Here is a 13,044-nt window from a genome sequence, read left to right on the forward strand (position 1 = left end):
GTCAGGTATTCAGTCATGGTGAATCCTTTTTTCGTAATAGACTGCAATTTATTCTTTAATTGATGAATATGCGAACGAGAGAGAGATGTGTATCGCTTTTCCAGAGCATGCCAAACTTCAAAGCAGTGTTGATATTGAATCACTGAAGCATATACAGGTGATGACAGTGTAGCAGTGAGAAAACTGAGTAGATGAGCATCCATTGTCTTCCATTGAAGAAATTCTGGATTAGCTGCAGTTTTTCCAAATGAATCAAGAACTTCAGAGTTTGGACAAGCTTTTAGTCCAAGAACAAACTCAAGAAGATCAGTGGCTCTTAAGATATTTTGAACTTGATTTTTCCAAATTAGAAAATTTGCAAAATCTAACTTTACAGTTATGAAGGAATTGAAATTTGAAAGTAGAAGAGTAAGGTTCTGTGGAATGGAGGAAGAATTTTCCATTGAAGCACTTTGATGCTCGTGAGAGCTCATGGCTCTGATACCATGAAAAAGATCAGAATGATCTCTAATTTTCTTATACAATAACAACTTGGTTACAAGTATTTATACAAGTGGTAAGAGTTTGTTATAACAAACTCTTAACTAACTATATCTACCTCTCTGTAACTAACTATATCTAAATGTCTAAGCTAACCAATTCCACTAGTTCTGTTATCATTATTATGAGGAAGTTTAATCTGCTGCTGCTGTTGTGAGCTTGGGCTGGAGTGCTGCTCTGCAATCTGTGTGTTCAAGTGAGCTCTGGAGTGAGCTCTGGAACTTACGCTTTTATCAATTTTATGTATTTTTAATTCAAAATTTTTAGTTTTAATTTTGACAAATTAAATCTAAAAATTCCATTTTATTTCAATTTGTTTCTTCTGTTAATCTCCATCCATGTAAGGTAACGAGGAGTTTAATGTGAAAAATATTGAAGTTTAAAGTAAAAAATGTATGAAATCTTGAGTGTTTTGTTTTGTTTTTTTTTTTTTTTTTGGTGTAAGTAAACCATTATTTTAAAAATTAAAATCACTAAAAACAAAAGGATTAATTACAAAATAAACTTTAAGGTTTCACATGTTTTCATTTTAAATCCCAGTATTTTGTTACTTTAAACCCCTTCCGTTACTTTACACAGACAGAGATGGATGGATGGAACAAATTGAAATACGGATGAAACTCCAAGATCTGATTTGTCAAAATTGAAATACTATAGTTTAAAGTGAAAAATGCATAAAATCTTTTTTTTATTATTTATAATTAACCGTGCAAATTTCTTGTTAGTTCACTGCTAGAAAAATGATTTTTAGTGGCGTTTTTAAAACGCCGCTATATGTCTGAAAAACGCCGCTAATTCCTTCAGTGACGCTTACCACCAAACGCCGAGGACGCGGCCGTCGCTGTAAGTTTAAGACGCTTTAAAAACGTCGTAAAATTAGCATAGGCGGCGTTTTTATAAACGCCGCTAAATGTGACAGCCAACGGTAAAATGACGTCACACAGGCATTCAGCGACACTTCAAAAACGCCGTAATAGCTTTTTGTTATGTTCAAAAAATAACTACAATGGCGTTTTGTAAAACGCCGCAATAGTTTTTCTTTTCTTTTTTTTTCTTTTTTTTTTTTTTTTTAACTACTACTTTTGTGAGATTACTGAATATGATCATTTGATTGATTCTCAATCATATCATGAAAAAACTCATCTCAGTCATTGCATTAAGCACTGAAGAATATTTTTCTAACAAAGGAGATTTACAAACCTGCCCCACTGCTCCAAAATATGATTAAAAGATTGTTTTCTGGTGAGCGCCAATAGACACCATGCAAAGCTGCTGGAAAGAGGTCACAAGCACCCAAAGCATAAATAATGAGAGCATTCATTCCCAGCCACTAAAGCACCATTGTGGGCTTTTTAACCTGGTTGACATCAACCTGCATAAAAAATATATATCAAAATAAACCCACAGTAATTCTTTGTATATTTATTCATTTATCAAGAAAAGAAAGTCCAACTCTGCCATATGTTAATTCTAAAGCCCACCCTCAAACTTGCATCTGAGTGCTGAGTTCTAAGTTTGTTCCTATGAAACTAAGTTAATGGTATTCCAAGGGATAACCAATATGAGTTTGTCTTATGTTAATGTTATACCAGAATAGCTGTGGTAGTGTTGGATTGGAATCGCGGGGCACAAAAACTGAAGGATCATTTTGAAATTATGATGTTACTGGTTATTATCCGATAGTTCAGGATTTAACAGGTAAATAGAATGCGATTAACGCTCTGTTTGTTTTGTCAAAAAAGAAAAAAGGGATGACCAATATATAATTTACAAATATGTCCTCAATTGGAATGAGTGAGTTCATCTAATTGCATTATTAAAATTGTTTACTTGGTCAATCATAAAAAGAGATATCTATTACTGAGCCTTTCTTCTTCTTCTTTTCCTTGACAAGAAAGGTAGGAGCGGCGACCGGCAAGTGCCCAAATTTGGGGGTGACCACAGTAACCGCTACCTTAGAGTCGGCTCAACGATACAGGCAACTTAGCAGTCCACCTAAGGCCACCAAAAAATTTTCAATACATCAAAAATAGTGAAAATGATTCAATTTTAGGGCTTCGCATCATCTATCTATCCCCCTTTGACAGAAGGGGGATAGATGATTCGAAACCCGATTTGGGAAATTCATGAAAGATGTAGGAAGTTGGAGTGGCAGTTAGTTACAGGTAATTCATATTTGTTAACTGTCCAATTTCAGGTGGGATGGGTCCACTTAATACATTTTGAGCCAAATTCCTGCACCAGGAAATATGATCAGTAAATCAATCAAATAAAAGTAATTGAAAAAAACCCAAAAAAGAGTTTCTAAGAAAGTGATCACTTACAAGTTTTGCAGTTCCTTTAACATGAATAGTTCATTGGGAATTTCACCAGAAATGTCAAGAGCATATATCTTCCTGAGTCAGATGAAAATCAAAACATACTTTTTATACCATACTGTTAAGAAAGTATTGGCATGGAAAAATAAAATTAATGATTAAAAAGTATGCCTAGTTTAGTGTCTAGGAAGATGGAACACTTTGGTTCTGGTTTTAAAAAATAAAGAACAGTAACGAACGGTTTAGTTCACGATTTGACCCTCTCGGTTCTTATTCTGAACTGAACCGTTCAGTGTATATATTTAGTTTGAGAGTATATATATATATATATGAACCTTTTAGTTGGCTCATTAATTGTTTTGAGTGTATTTTGTGTTGAAAGTAGTGACTTTAAAAAATGTATTTTGCACTAAAATTGAGCTGCTAGAATTGATTAATTTTGAATTGTCCATAACTGGAGAATCAAACCAAACCAAACCAAATAAGTTTTCTCCTTTCGGTTCTATAGGTTCCAACAGATCAATTTGATTCCAAAATTTCTAAAATTGTTGAAATCAGTATTCGATTTTGATTCAGAATCAAATCGAACCAAATCGTGTACACCACCATGTATATAGGAAGTACAAAGAAAATGATGAGGGAGGAACTGACAATCTGGTGACATGGCAGGTAGTGCCAGCACAGTGGCAGGCAATTTGGGGATTGGTAGAATCAGGAGCCCAGGTTGCATTCTGGGTGCAGGGATCAACACCACTGAAATTCAACTTTGTTCCCAAATTCCAGTGACTAATTATCTTGTTCGGTGCTTCCACTGACCCAACAAACAAAACAAAAATACAAAAAAAAAACATTCAAAACAATTCACGATAGTCCACAATCATTGTGCAAAAAAACCATTCACACATAAATATGAATTTGACTTTTCTCATGTAATGAATGACTCATCATATGATAGACAAATGCAATTAACTGCCCTGGCACCATCTGGAAGGTGCTGGACATGTCTCTGTCATGGAAACCACTACATTATATCACAAATGATGATGTATAATATATTTGTGTCTCTGTTTTTCTTCTCTGAAAAAAGACAACAACAAACTTTTACAACACACACACTAAAAATAAAGGAAAAAGAAAAAGCCCGTGTGAGACAACAAACCTGCTTTTTGATCTTGGAGTTAGGCACTGAATCTCAACCTGCAGAAGAAAGATGATAAAGTTCTTGTATCAAATGAGGGGTTAAAACTAAGAGTTTTATTTGCTAAAACCAAATGAAATGTAGTGTTAGCAGCTGAAAGCATCTTTACCTGTGATTCTACATTGGCACATACAGCATAATACTTTCCCAAACCTGACATGAAAATGGAAAAAAGAGAAAAAAGAAAAGAAGAAATCAAATGATTTCATAAATTGTATATGGAATTGGCATGTAACCACCACAAAAGTAGATTAACAGCAAACACTCATTTTCTATAAACGTGGGCTGTCCTAGTTCAAGAACAAGAACAAAAAGTCAAGGTCCTCTTGATAGTAAGTTTACGGGTTTTGTCAGGATGACCAACAAAACTAATCCCTTCACTAAGAAAGCTAACAAATCAATCTCAATACACACTTATCAGCAGCCACAGAGTCAAGCAATTAATCTAAAATAGCTATCTACGAACATTTTACATCAAGTTAGGAAAACTACAAATATAAAAATAAAAAAGTTGTCCTTTCCCTTATCAAGTAAGAATGTCAATGCAGTATCAGTTTTCATAAGACATTGAAAGCAATGAATTCTTTGAGGTAGAAGGTTCAACTTACCAGTCAAGCCAAACATTGGACCTCATACTTTAAATCCTATTAACTATTAGGTACTTCAAATAAAGCTAGTAGGCATTAACTCACACAACTTTGAGGTAACATCGGCAAACTAAATTCTTAATTATGGATCTGTGCAGTAAATAGACTGCTTCCAGAAAATAACAGTAGCATGGAAAAGTTTTCTTTGTCCATGATGACCAAATGGGAAGAAAAACCAAAGTAAAATTCATTGAGCCAAACAATAAATAGCAGTATCAGCCACAATAACAGACATTACTTGGAGAAGAGATTGTTGATGGTGGAACAAATGGAGAAGGGGCAAATGGTGGAGATCCAGGGCAGGATTTCCCAGTAACTGGTCCACATAGATTTATGTTATTAGCAAAACTGCAGAAGGTACACAAAAAATTAGCATAGCATTTTACATCAATCATTCAAGGACACTACAGAACAACATTCTCTTTAACAAGAAACCTGATGGGAGTGAATAGTGAAAACGAGCCACTGTCTGGAATAGGTCCAGATAAGGATGATTATTCAATCAATACATAGAGATACATATATAAATTCATATATATACTTGTATAGAGAGATTTTTAGGAGAAAAAAATTTTCCAAAAAAAAGTACAGATAATGTGTACGTAGAGAATAAGATTGTGCGAGAGAAACAGAGATCCAGAGAGATTGAGAGATCGAGAGAGAGGGAGACACAGACAGAGATCGAGAGAGAGAAGAATCGACGAAACTGAGATTAGATTGAAATCAAAATCGAAATCGAAATGGAAATCGTGCATATGGTTAGTAGACGATGCAGATGCAGATGCAGATGGTGATGGCGGTGGCGGTGGAGCTTTGAAATCAAAATCATTCTGAGATTGGATCGACCGAATGATGAATCACCGAGCTGAAGAAGGTTGAATCAAGTTGAAGGAACTGAAGGGTTTAGAGAGAGAGAGAGACATACAGAGAGCGAGTGAGAGACTTGAGGGATCGGTTTCTCTGAGGCTCTAGGGTTTCTCAGATTCAAATAAGTTGCGAGAGATTTGAGTGTTTGAAGAGAGAGAGACACACTGAAACACATTTGAAGGCGCTTTTCAAACGACTTCATTACCTAAACGGTACCGTTTTAATCAAAAATAAAATGTGACGTTTATAAAACGTCGTTAAATATTAAAAATAGTGGCGTTTAAAAAAACGCCGTTAAATAAACGCCGTTAAATCATATATTTCCTGTAGTGGTTGGGTCAAATATGTTCACTGAAAGCACAAGCAAATCCCATATACATCTTTATTCTGCTAAGCCTCTGTTGGGAACAACATAAAATGTCAAAAGTTAGTTTTTAATTTATTTTGGGTTATATTATTCTTTTTTTTTATTACATATTTTTTTAAAAAAATTAAAAAATCAACTTTTAACCAATTTTTCAAATAAAATGTTGATAAGAATAGAATTTCGACGGTTTTGATAGAACTTATAAATTAATTTATTCAATTATTTAATTAAAACAGCATTGTTACATCTATGATATCGAATTTGGGTTCGCCCGAATTATCTAAATTTGTGCATGCCAGTCGTTTGGATAGTTGTTCGGTCAGTCATTCGGACAGATGCTAGTTGACACACCGATAGACAAGCGTGACAACTGCGATTGAAAATGGTAACAACCGCGGTTGACAAGGTAACACCAATCGTTCAAGAAGACATCCGACCAGTATAATTCAACGACCTCAAATTCGGTTGATGAATCATTATACTAATTAAAAAAATAGTTGATTAATAGCATTTGGTTTTATTTTAATTTATTTGACCTTTACAGTTTCTTTTACCCAAAAAATGAGATTTTCATAAACTATAATTTATAACTTTCTTAACTTATTTGAAGCCTTTCAATACACATGGACAAAAAGATACATCTTTTTTTTTTTTTAATCTTAATTATAACTTTCAAGGGCATCTTATTTGCACAACAAGAAATAAAAATCCAAAAAAAAAAAAGGTAAATTATCAATAGGTCATACTTTTGAAACTCCATTAAATCCTATTGATGAATTTATCAGTCTTTCTTATTTTTATGAATAAATTTACAGTGATAAATTTATCAGTCAGGACCTATATATAAACAAGTTTACTTAAGAAGACTGATAGATTTTTTTTGGGTAAATTACCAAGGGACAGTTACCAATCAGTATTATTAATTAGACTTATTAACCTATAGGTCCAGACTATTAAATTTATCTCTTTAAATTTATTCATAAAAATAAGAGAAACTGATAAGTTTATCACTTGATAAATTTGTCAATAGGACTTAATAGGTAATAAATTTCAAAAATTGGACCTATTGGTAACAAAAGTGATGTGTCCACTTTTTTTACCAAACAAGTTTAATTTATTTATTTATTTATACAGATTATGAAATATTACCCCAAGCATATTTGCAACTTATTTTAAATTATCAATCTTTTCAGTATTTATTTAAATTATTTATTTAAAACATCAGCCGTAAACGGAAGTGACAACAAATAGTCTAGTACAAAATTTTAAAATATTAAAAAAAATAAAAATAAACTGCAACAAACATGTCAATTTATTTTTGAAACGGGCAGCGAGTAGATGATTCGAGTTGCTCGGGTTGAGATTCAAAAGTTGCGGGTCCCTTGAGTAGCCCACTAAACAACCCCACTGCATCAAAGTAAAGTTCAACATATTCTGCCTTTAGAGATTCATCAACCTGCATAGAGAGGTAACATAAAATGAGGATATGGAACACACATTTTTATTCGAGTTGTGCTGCCTAAATTGAATTTGAGTTTGTCCCGAATGATTAGAATTTAATCTTATCGGTCGTCTGTCCGGTCGATCAATCAGTCTTCCGGTAAAAGGGCTGGCAACCACGATCGACAATGTGACAATCGCGGTAGACAAGTATTTCACCTGGTCGTTCGGAGTAATCGTCCGGCCGGTCAATCAGTGAACAGTGATTCGAGCAATTTAGAACAACTCAATTTAAACTACCAAACATTTCTCTTTTTATTATTATTAAACACTGTAATGAATTTAATTTAAAGTGTGATTGACCTCCTTTAAATAGAGATTCTCATTGTCTTAACCAGTGTCTAGATGTATTTTGTTTCTATATTTTGTCAACTGTGTTAACATAATCAAACTTGAAATTCTATGATGACTTTGTAATAGTGGCTAATATTTTCGGAGACCTTAGACTAATTTTCAATATGTGGTCTTATGTAACTGAACTTTTGAAAAGTTAAGACTTTCAATAATAAGATTCATTTAAAATTTTCTTGTGGACTTTAAGCAACAATTTAAATGGCCTAATAATGGAGTCACATCTTAATCTGTGTATATTTGATCTCATTTTTGTTTTAAATTTTTATCACCAAATTATATAAAGTTGATTGTCATAATAAAAAGTGTTTTGTGCAAATTTTTCGCGAGTGCATTTAGCAATACCCGAAAGTAGCACCCCATATAAAACATGAGCGCATACATTTTTTTCTTTTTTTTGGAAGGATAATCACCATTTATTGTGTGATAAGTACTTTTCTAGTTTCCGATTTGAAAAATGATCTACAAATAAGAAATTTATACAAAATTTTATCTCAGTATAAAGTAGCAGCAATCCTCGAAAGAAAAATTACATTGACGAGTTTATTTTAAAAGTAAGAGGTATTTACGTGTAAGTCTTAATAGATAGATTTATTATCCAATAGGTCATGTGATGATTAATAATATTTTTTATCAAATACTATTATAAAAAAAAATCATTAATTCTTAATTTTCAGCGATAGTTTGAAAATTTTGTTAGAAAAAATGTCATTAATCATAAGTTTTAGCGACAATTTAAAAAAATCGTCACAAAAAGTTGTCACTAATTTTTGACTTTTAGTGACAATTCAAAAAAATTGTCACAAAAAAAATCACTAATTCTAAATTTTAGTGACAATTTATAAAAATCGTTACCAAAAAAAGTCATTAATTATCAATTTTTAGCGACATGCAAAAAAATTGTCATAAAAAATTATTTTTAACGATAATTTTACTATACCTAACTTTCAATAAGACTTGATAGAAATTAGGTCTAACTATTAAGACCTATTGGTATTCTACCCTTAAAGAAACTAGATTTTTTGTTTTTAAATCATTTTTTTTTTTTGAACGGGAGTAAAATCCATTAAGGATAAGCCAAATGACACTTATAACAGACTTCATTCCTACACAAATAGAGTTTACTCTAAACAAAGGAAAAATGAGCAAATAGGCATATTTGCAAAGCCATAATAGTTTTAAAGACATGATCATCCAAGATCATAACCCGTACTGCAATGCAAAAGTGATCATAAGAGATCAGCACTAGGACTAGTCAGAGATAGCACAAAAGCTTCCACCCCAGAGAAGGAAAGTTACCAATAACACACCCATGGAGTCTAAACATACAAAACACCGAATAGAAAATAAATAAAAACTCAAAAAGCAAACCAAAACAAAGATCTAAGGGAGGAAGAAATCAAATCTGGTGGAGTAGTGGCCGCGGCGTAGTGGTGGTGGTGGTTTCTGCGGCGAGAAAAGGCAATAGGTGGTAGATCCGATTGTGGTGTGGTGGTGGCGGCAAGAAATAGTAGATCTAGCTTCGACTGGGAGGGGAGAGGAGGAGAAACTCAAAAACATCTACGCTAGGGGGAAGAAACACCTCACAAAGAGAGAGAGATTGAAAAGAAAGACCTCTCAAAATTTATTTTGCAGAGAATAGAAGAAAAAAGAGAGGAGAGGAGAGAGGTGGTCGGAGAGGAGCCGGAGCCCCCCTTCCCTTCCCAAGTGGCACACTCACTCAAACAACTCTAGGAGAGAAAAGCTTAGAGAGAGAAAGAGTGTGGAGAAAGTGTGTTTTTAAATCAGTTAGATTTGACAATTTTGTCAAATACTCATACGCACGAACTCAAAAGTTGGCTCTACATAGTAAAATTAACAGATAGATAAGATCTGAAAGTTGCCATATCATTTTGGATCAAAAGTTTGTAATTTCCTTTAACACTACTCTTTTAATTTTAAAGGAGAAGTTCTCTGTAAGTCTGGCCTACTTCATGACCATATATATGGTCACCTAATAGAATAGGGGACACACGATCATCTTAGAAATAAACTGATCATCGTAGGTCAAATTTAGAGGTTGTTTGGAGTGTCTTAAATAAGTATATTTTTTGTCTTTTTAGACTAAAAAATTGAAAAAAAAATATGGATGTTTGGGTTAATTTTTTGACTTTTTATAGAAAAATGTGTATTAAAAAAATTGTATAAATTAATATATAGAGAAAAATTAGGATTGAGAGTTGTGCAGCCGTAATTTTTGACTTTTGGTGAATAGTGATAACTTTTTAACTTTTTAAATAATTTTTTGACTTTTTGACTTTTTTTCAACTTGTCAAACTTGACCTTATTAGACAATTTATCATTTTTTTTTAGAGAGAACGAGCTAGTCATCATAGGCCAAATTTATTAGATAATTTATCAATTTTTTTTTTTAGAGAGAACAAGCTGGTCATCATAGGCCAAATTTATTAGATAATTTATTGTTCTTGAGAGAGAGAGAGAGGAGTACCTTGAGAAGTCCCATTCCACAGAACTCAACCATCTCACCAGTAGGAGCATGACCTTTGTAAGGACCCTCAAAGAAGCCCCAATGCCTGAACTTGAAAGCGATCAGAGGTGGTCCAGAATGAACACTTATCACCTCCCAAGCAAACCCACGAGGAAAAACTGATAGAAAAACATCATGCGACGATTCAAAGCTCTCTTCCTCTGCTTTGTAATACTTAAACTCTTCTGGTAGATCATCCTTTAACAATGCATTGTAGGTCCCAAGCCTCAGAACTTCTTCTGCTGATATTCCCTCTCTTCCTGTTAAATTTATATTAAAAAAAATTCCATATATTACTATTTTGCACGTATCAAGTTGTAATATACATATTCCATTTGAAAAATTAATTGAATTTAATCATGTTACTATCTCATGATATCTAAATATTAGTAATAATGGTAATATTCAGTGTGTTGTCCCAAATCTATATTGCAGTAGTAGAAACTATCTGATTAGATTATTTTAGACATTTATGTACAATTACATTGAGTTTAATAGTTAAATTTTTTTTTTCATCAATTTTACTTAATGAAAATATATTGATGGTTTAGATTAAAAATAAATCAAAAGATTAGGATTCAAATTAAGAATATTAAAAATTCAAGATTTATTTTATTATAAGGGTCAAATCCTAAATTTATTTCTGTAATTTTCCTTCTAATTGTATCAATTTACACCTAAATTTAGCCATTGGCGGATTGATGATAAACCCTTTTACCTTGATCTATGTGGTGGCACAGTAGTAACTGTTGTATCTCAATTTGAAGTTTATTATGGACTTATTTTTATGATCTGAACTGTTCATTTTATAAAATTCGTCGAGTACTTCATGCATATCATAAATCATATTGTTCAGACATCGATTGCTACATGATCGGATTGCATATATTTTATATTATTTTTCAAAAGAAAAACTTATTGCTTATTTTTATTATGATAAATGTAATTCGATCATATAGTTATCGATATCCGATTAATATGATTTTTTACATGCTTGAATTACTCGATGAACCCTACAAAATGAATGATTCGGATTATAAAAATAAGTTCATAATAAGCCTCAAATTTAAGCTTCGTTTGGTTTTACATTTTTTGCTAAAAAAAGCACAAAAAAACCAAATTGGCTACATAAGCCAATAAGACAAAATGTCACATACAAAACATAATCATTACATTTTTTTCTTTCACAAGAGTCAAAAAAGTCAAACCAAACGATGCTAAAAAAGTCTTAATACAAAAAAATAACTAAAAAAGTCAACATCAAACGAAAACTTAAGCGCAACAGTTACTATTATGTTAGAGACACAGCAGCAACCCCTCATCTGATTTCATGTGACACCCCAGCCTTTGAGTTCGGTTTTGTACATACAAAACATAACTCCTAATTGGTCTATAGGATCCATAACTTTAGATAGAGTCAATACATTTTTAAACAAGAGTTGTAAAAAGTCATAACACAAAACAATCAACTTTAGGCACAACAGTTATTACTGTGCCAAAAACACAGCAACAACCCCTCATCCGATTTCATGTGACACCCCAGCCTATGAGTTCGGTTTTGTACGTACAAAACATAACTCTTAATTGGTCTATAAGATCCATAACTTTAGATAGAGTCAATACATTTTTTAAATAAGGGTTGTACAAACCCGAGTTGTATACCATACCATAGTTTCAATTGTCGGTATTTGTCAGGGTATAATTGCATGAAGTGTGACAATCGTTAGTTATTTAAAATCATCCATTGCAAAAAAGATATTTATGGCAACGGAATCAGGTGTGTCGACTGTGAACCGCTAATATAAGTGTGAATCAACCGATAATATCGGTATATTGGTATCAAGAGGACAAAAGTTCAATACATATTGTTCCGTATTGGCTGATATTTGAAAAATCATCATGTATACACAAAGATTACTTAACGTGCTTTAATTAAACTCAACAGAAAAATTAAAGAAGAAGAGATTGAACAACTCTGGCTTTTTTATTAGCTTTACCATTAACGATGAGCTTGAATTTCTCAGGGTTTACGGTCTTCAAGTCCTGTATGCGAGTCTTGTGAGAGACTTTCCATGTCCCACGACTTTATAGCATTCTGAACTGTCTCTTCCAGTGATCCTTTTGGCCATTCCTGCAAACCAATGAAGTTAGAGAGAGAGACAGAGAGAGAGAGAGAAGAAACGTTTCTTCTGAAGAGAATACCTTGGTTCGGCCTTGTTCAAAGAGCTGATTGACAATATCATAGGTGGGAGGGCCACCATATCTCCAATGGGTGTTCTTCTGAGTTTCTTCATCGTGCAAAAAAGATCTGTATATATCTCCTGTAATTTTAACAGCATCCATTGTTGTTAGCTTTGTTCAAGTTTGGAAATGATTCAAGTGAACGGAAGTGGTAGAGATGGTGGTAGTGGTAGCCCATTTTATAATGGAAAGTGTGGTTTCTATGGAAAGCAAATTACACAAATTACATGTGAATGTAAAATAAGAATGGTAATAAACAAAAATAAATAAAAGAATACAAAAGTAACTTTAAACAATATAAAAATACAATAAATAACACAAATTGTATATATAATAGATAAAGACAAAATGATAAAAGAAAACCATTTTGAATAACTTTTTTCCTTTCAGAAAGTCTTCCACTATCCAATGGAAAAAGTCTAAATGCTAAGAAGACTCAAATACAAAATAGACAATATCTATGACGCATATGATGTAAGACTCATGAT

At 32.7% G+C, this 13,044-nt stretch overlaps 1 protein-coding gene and 1 pseudogene across 5 annotated transcripts; both read right to left on the minus strand.

The window, feature by feature from the left end:
• Positions 1–1,743: 1,743 nt before the first annotated feature.
• LOC114312845 (uncharacterized) lies at positions 1,744–5,697 on the minus strand. Of its 4 annotated transcripts, none has more exons than XR_014334806.1 (7): positions 4,942–5,697; positions 4,166–4,209; positions 4,018–4,055; positions 2,865–2,936; positions 2,704–2,775; positions 2,402–2,535; positions 1,744–1,912 (listed from the first exon to the last, which is right to left on the minus strand). XR_014334806.1 is itself a non-coding variant. In XM_082877194.1 (6 exons), the coding sequence occupies exons 1-6, from the start codon at positions 5,096–5,098 to the stop codon at positions 2,496–2,498; spliced, it is 423 nt and encodes a 140-aa protein (XP_082733320.1). In that variant the 5' UTR covers positions 5,099–5,697; the 3' UTR covers positions 1,744–2,495. The 4 variants fall into 4 exon arrangements, 1 of the variants encoding a protein (XP_082733320.1); XR_014334805.1 differs by having other exon boundaries at positions 2,371–2,535; XR_014334807.1 differs by lacking the exons at positions 1,744–1,912; positions 2,402–2,535 and adding an exon at positions 3,510–3,669 and having other exon boundaries at positions 2,716–2,775; positions 4,942–5,051; positions 5,139–5,697.
• A 1,459-nt stretch (positions 5,698–7,156) lies between these two features.
• LOC114280010 (pathogen-related protein-like) lies at positions 7,157–12,689 on the minus strand (annotated as a pseudogene). Its single transcript, XR_014336397.1, has 4 exons — positions 12,518–12,689; positions 12,308–12,446; positions 10,277–10,567; positions 7,157–7,393 (listed from the first exon to the last, which is right to left on the minus strand). The product of XR_014336397.1 is annotated as a pathogen-related protein-like (transcript).
• Positions 12,690–13,044: the final 355 nt, after the last annotated feature.

Source organism: Camellia sinensis, chromosome 7 (genome assembly GCF_055761805.1).
Source record: "Camellia sinensis isolate YWXY chromosome 7, ASM5576180v1, whole genome shotgun sequence".
NCBI classification, from domain to species: Eukaryota; Viridiplantae; Streptophyta; class Magnoliopsida; order Ericales; family Theaceae; genus Camellia; species Camellia sinensis.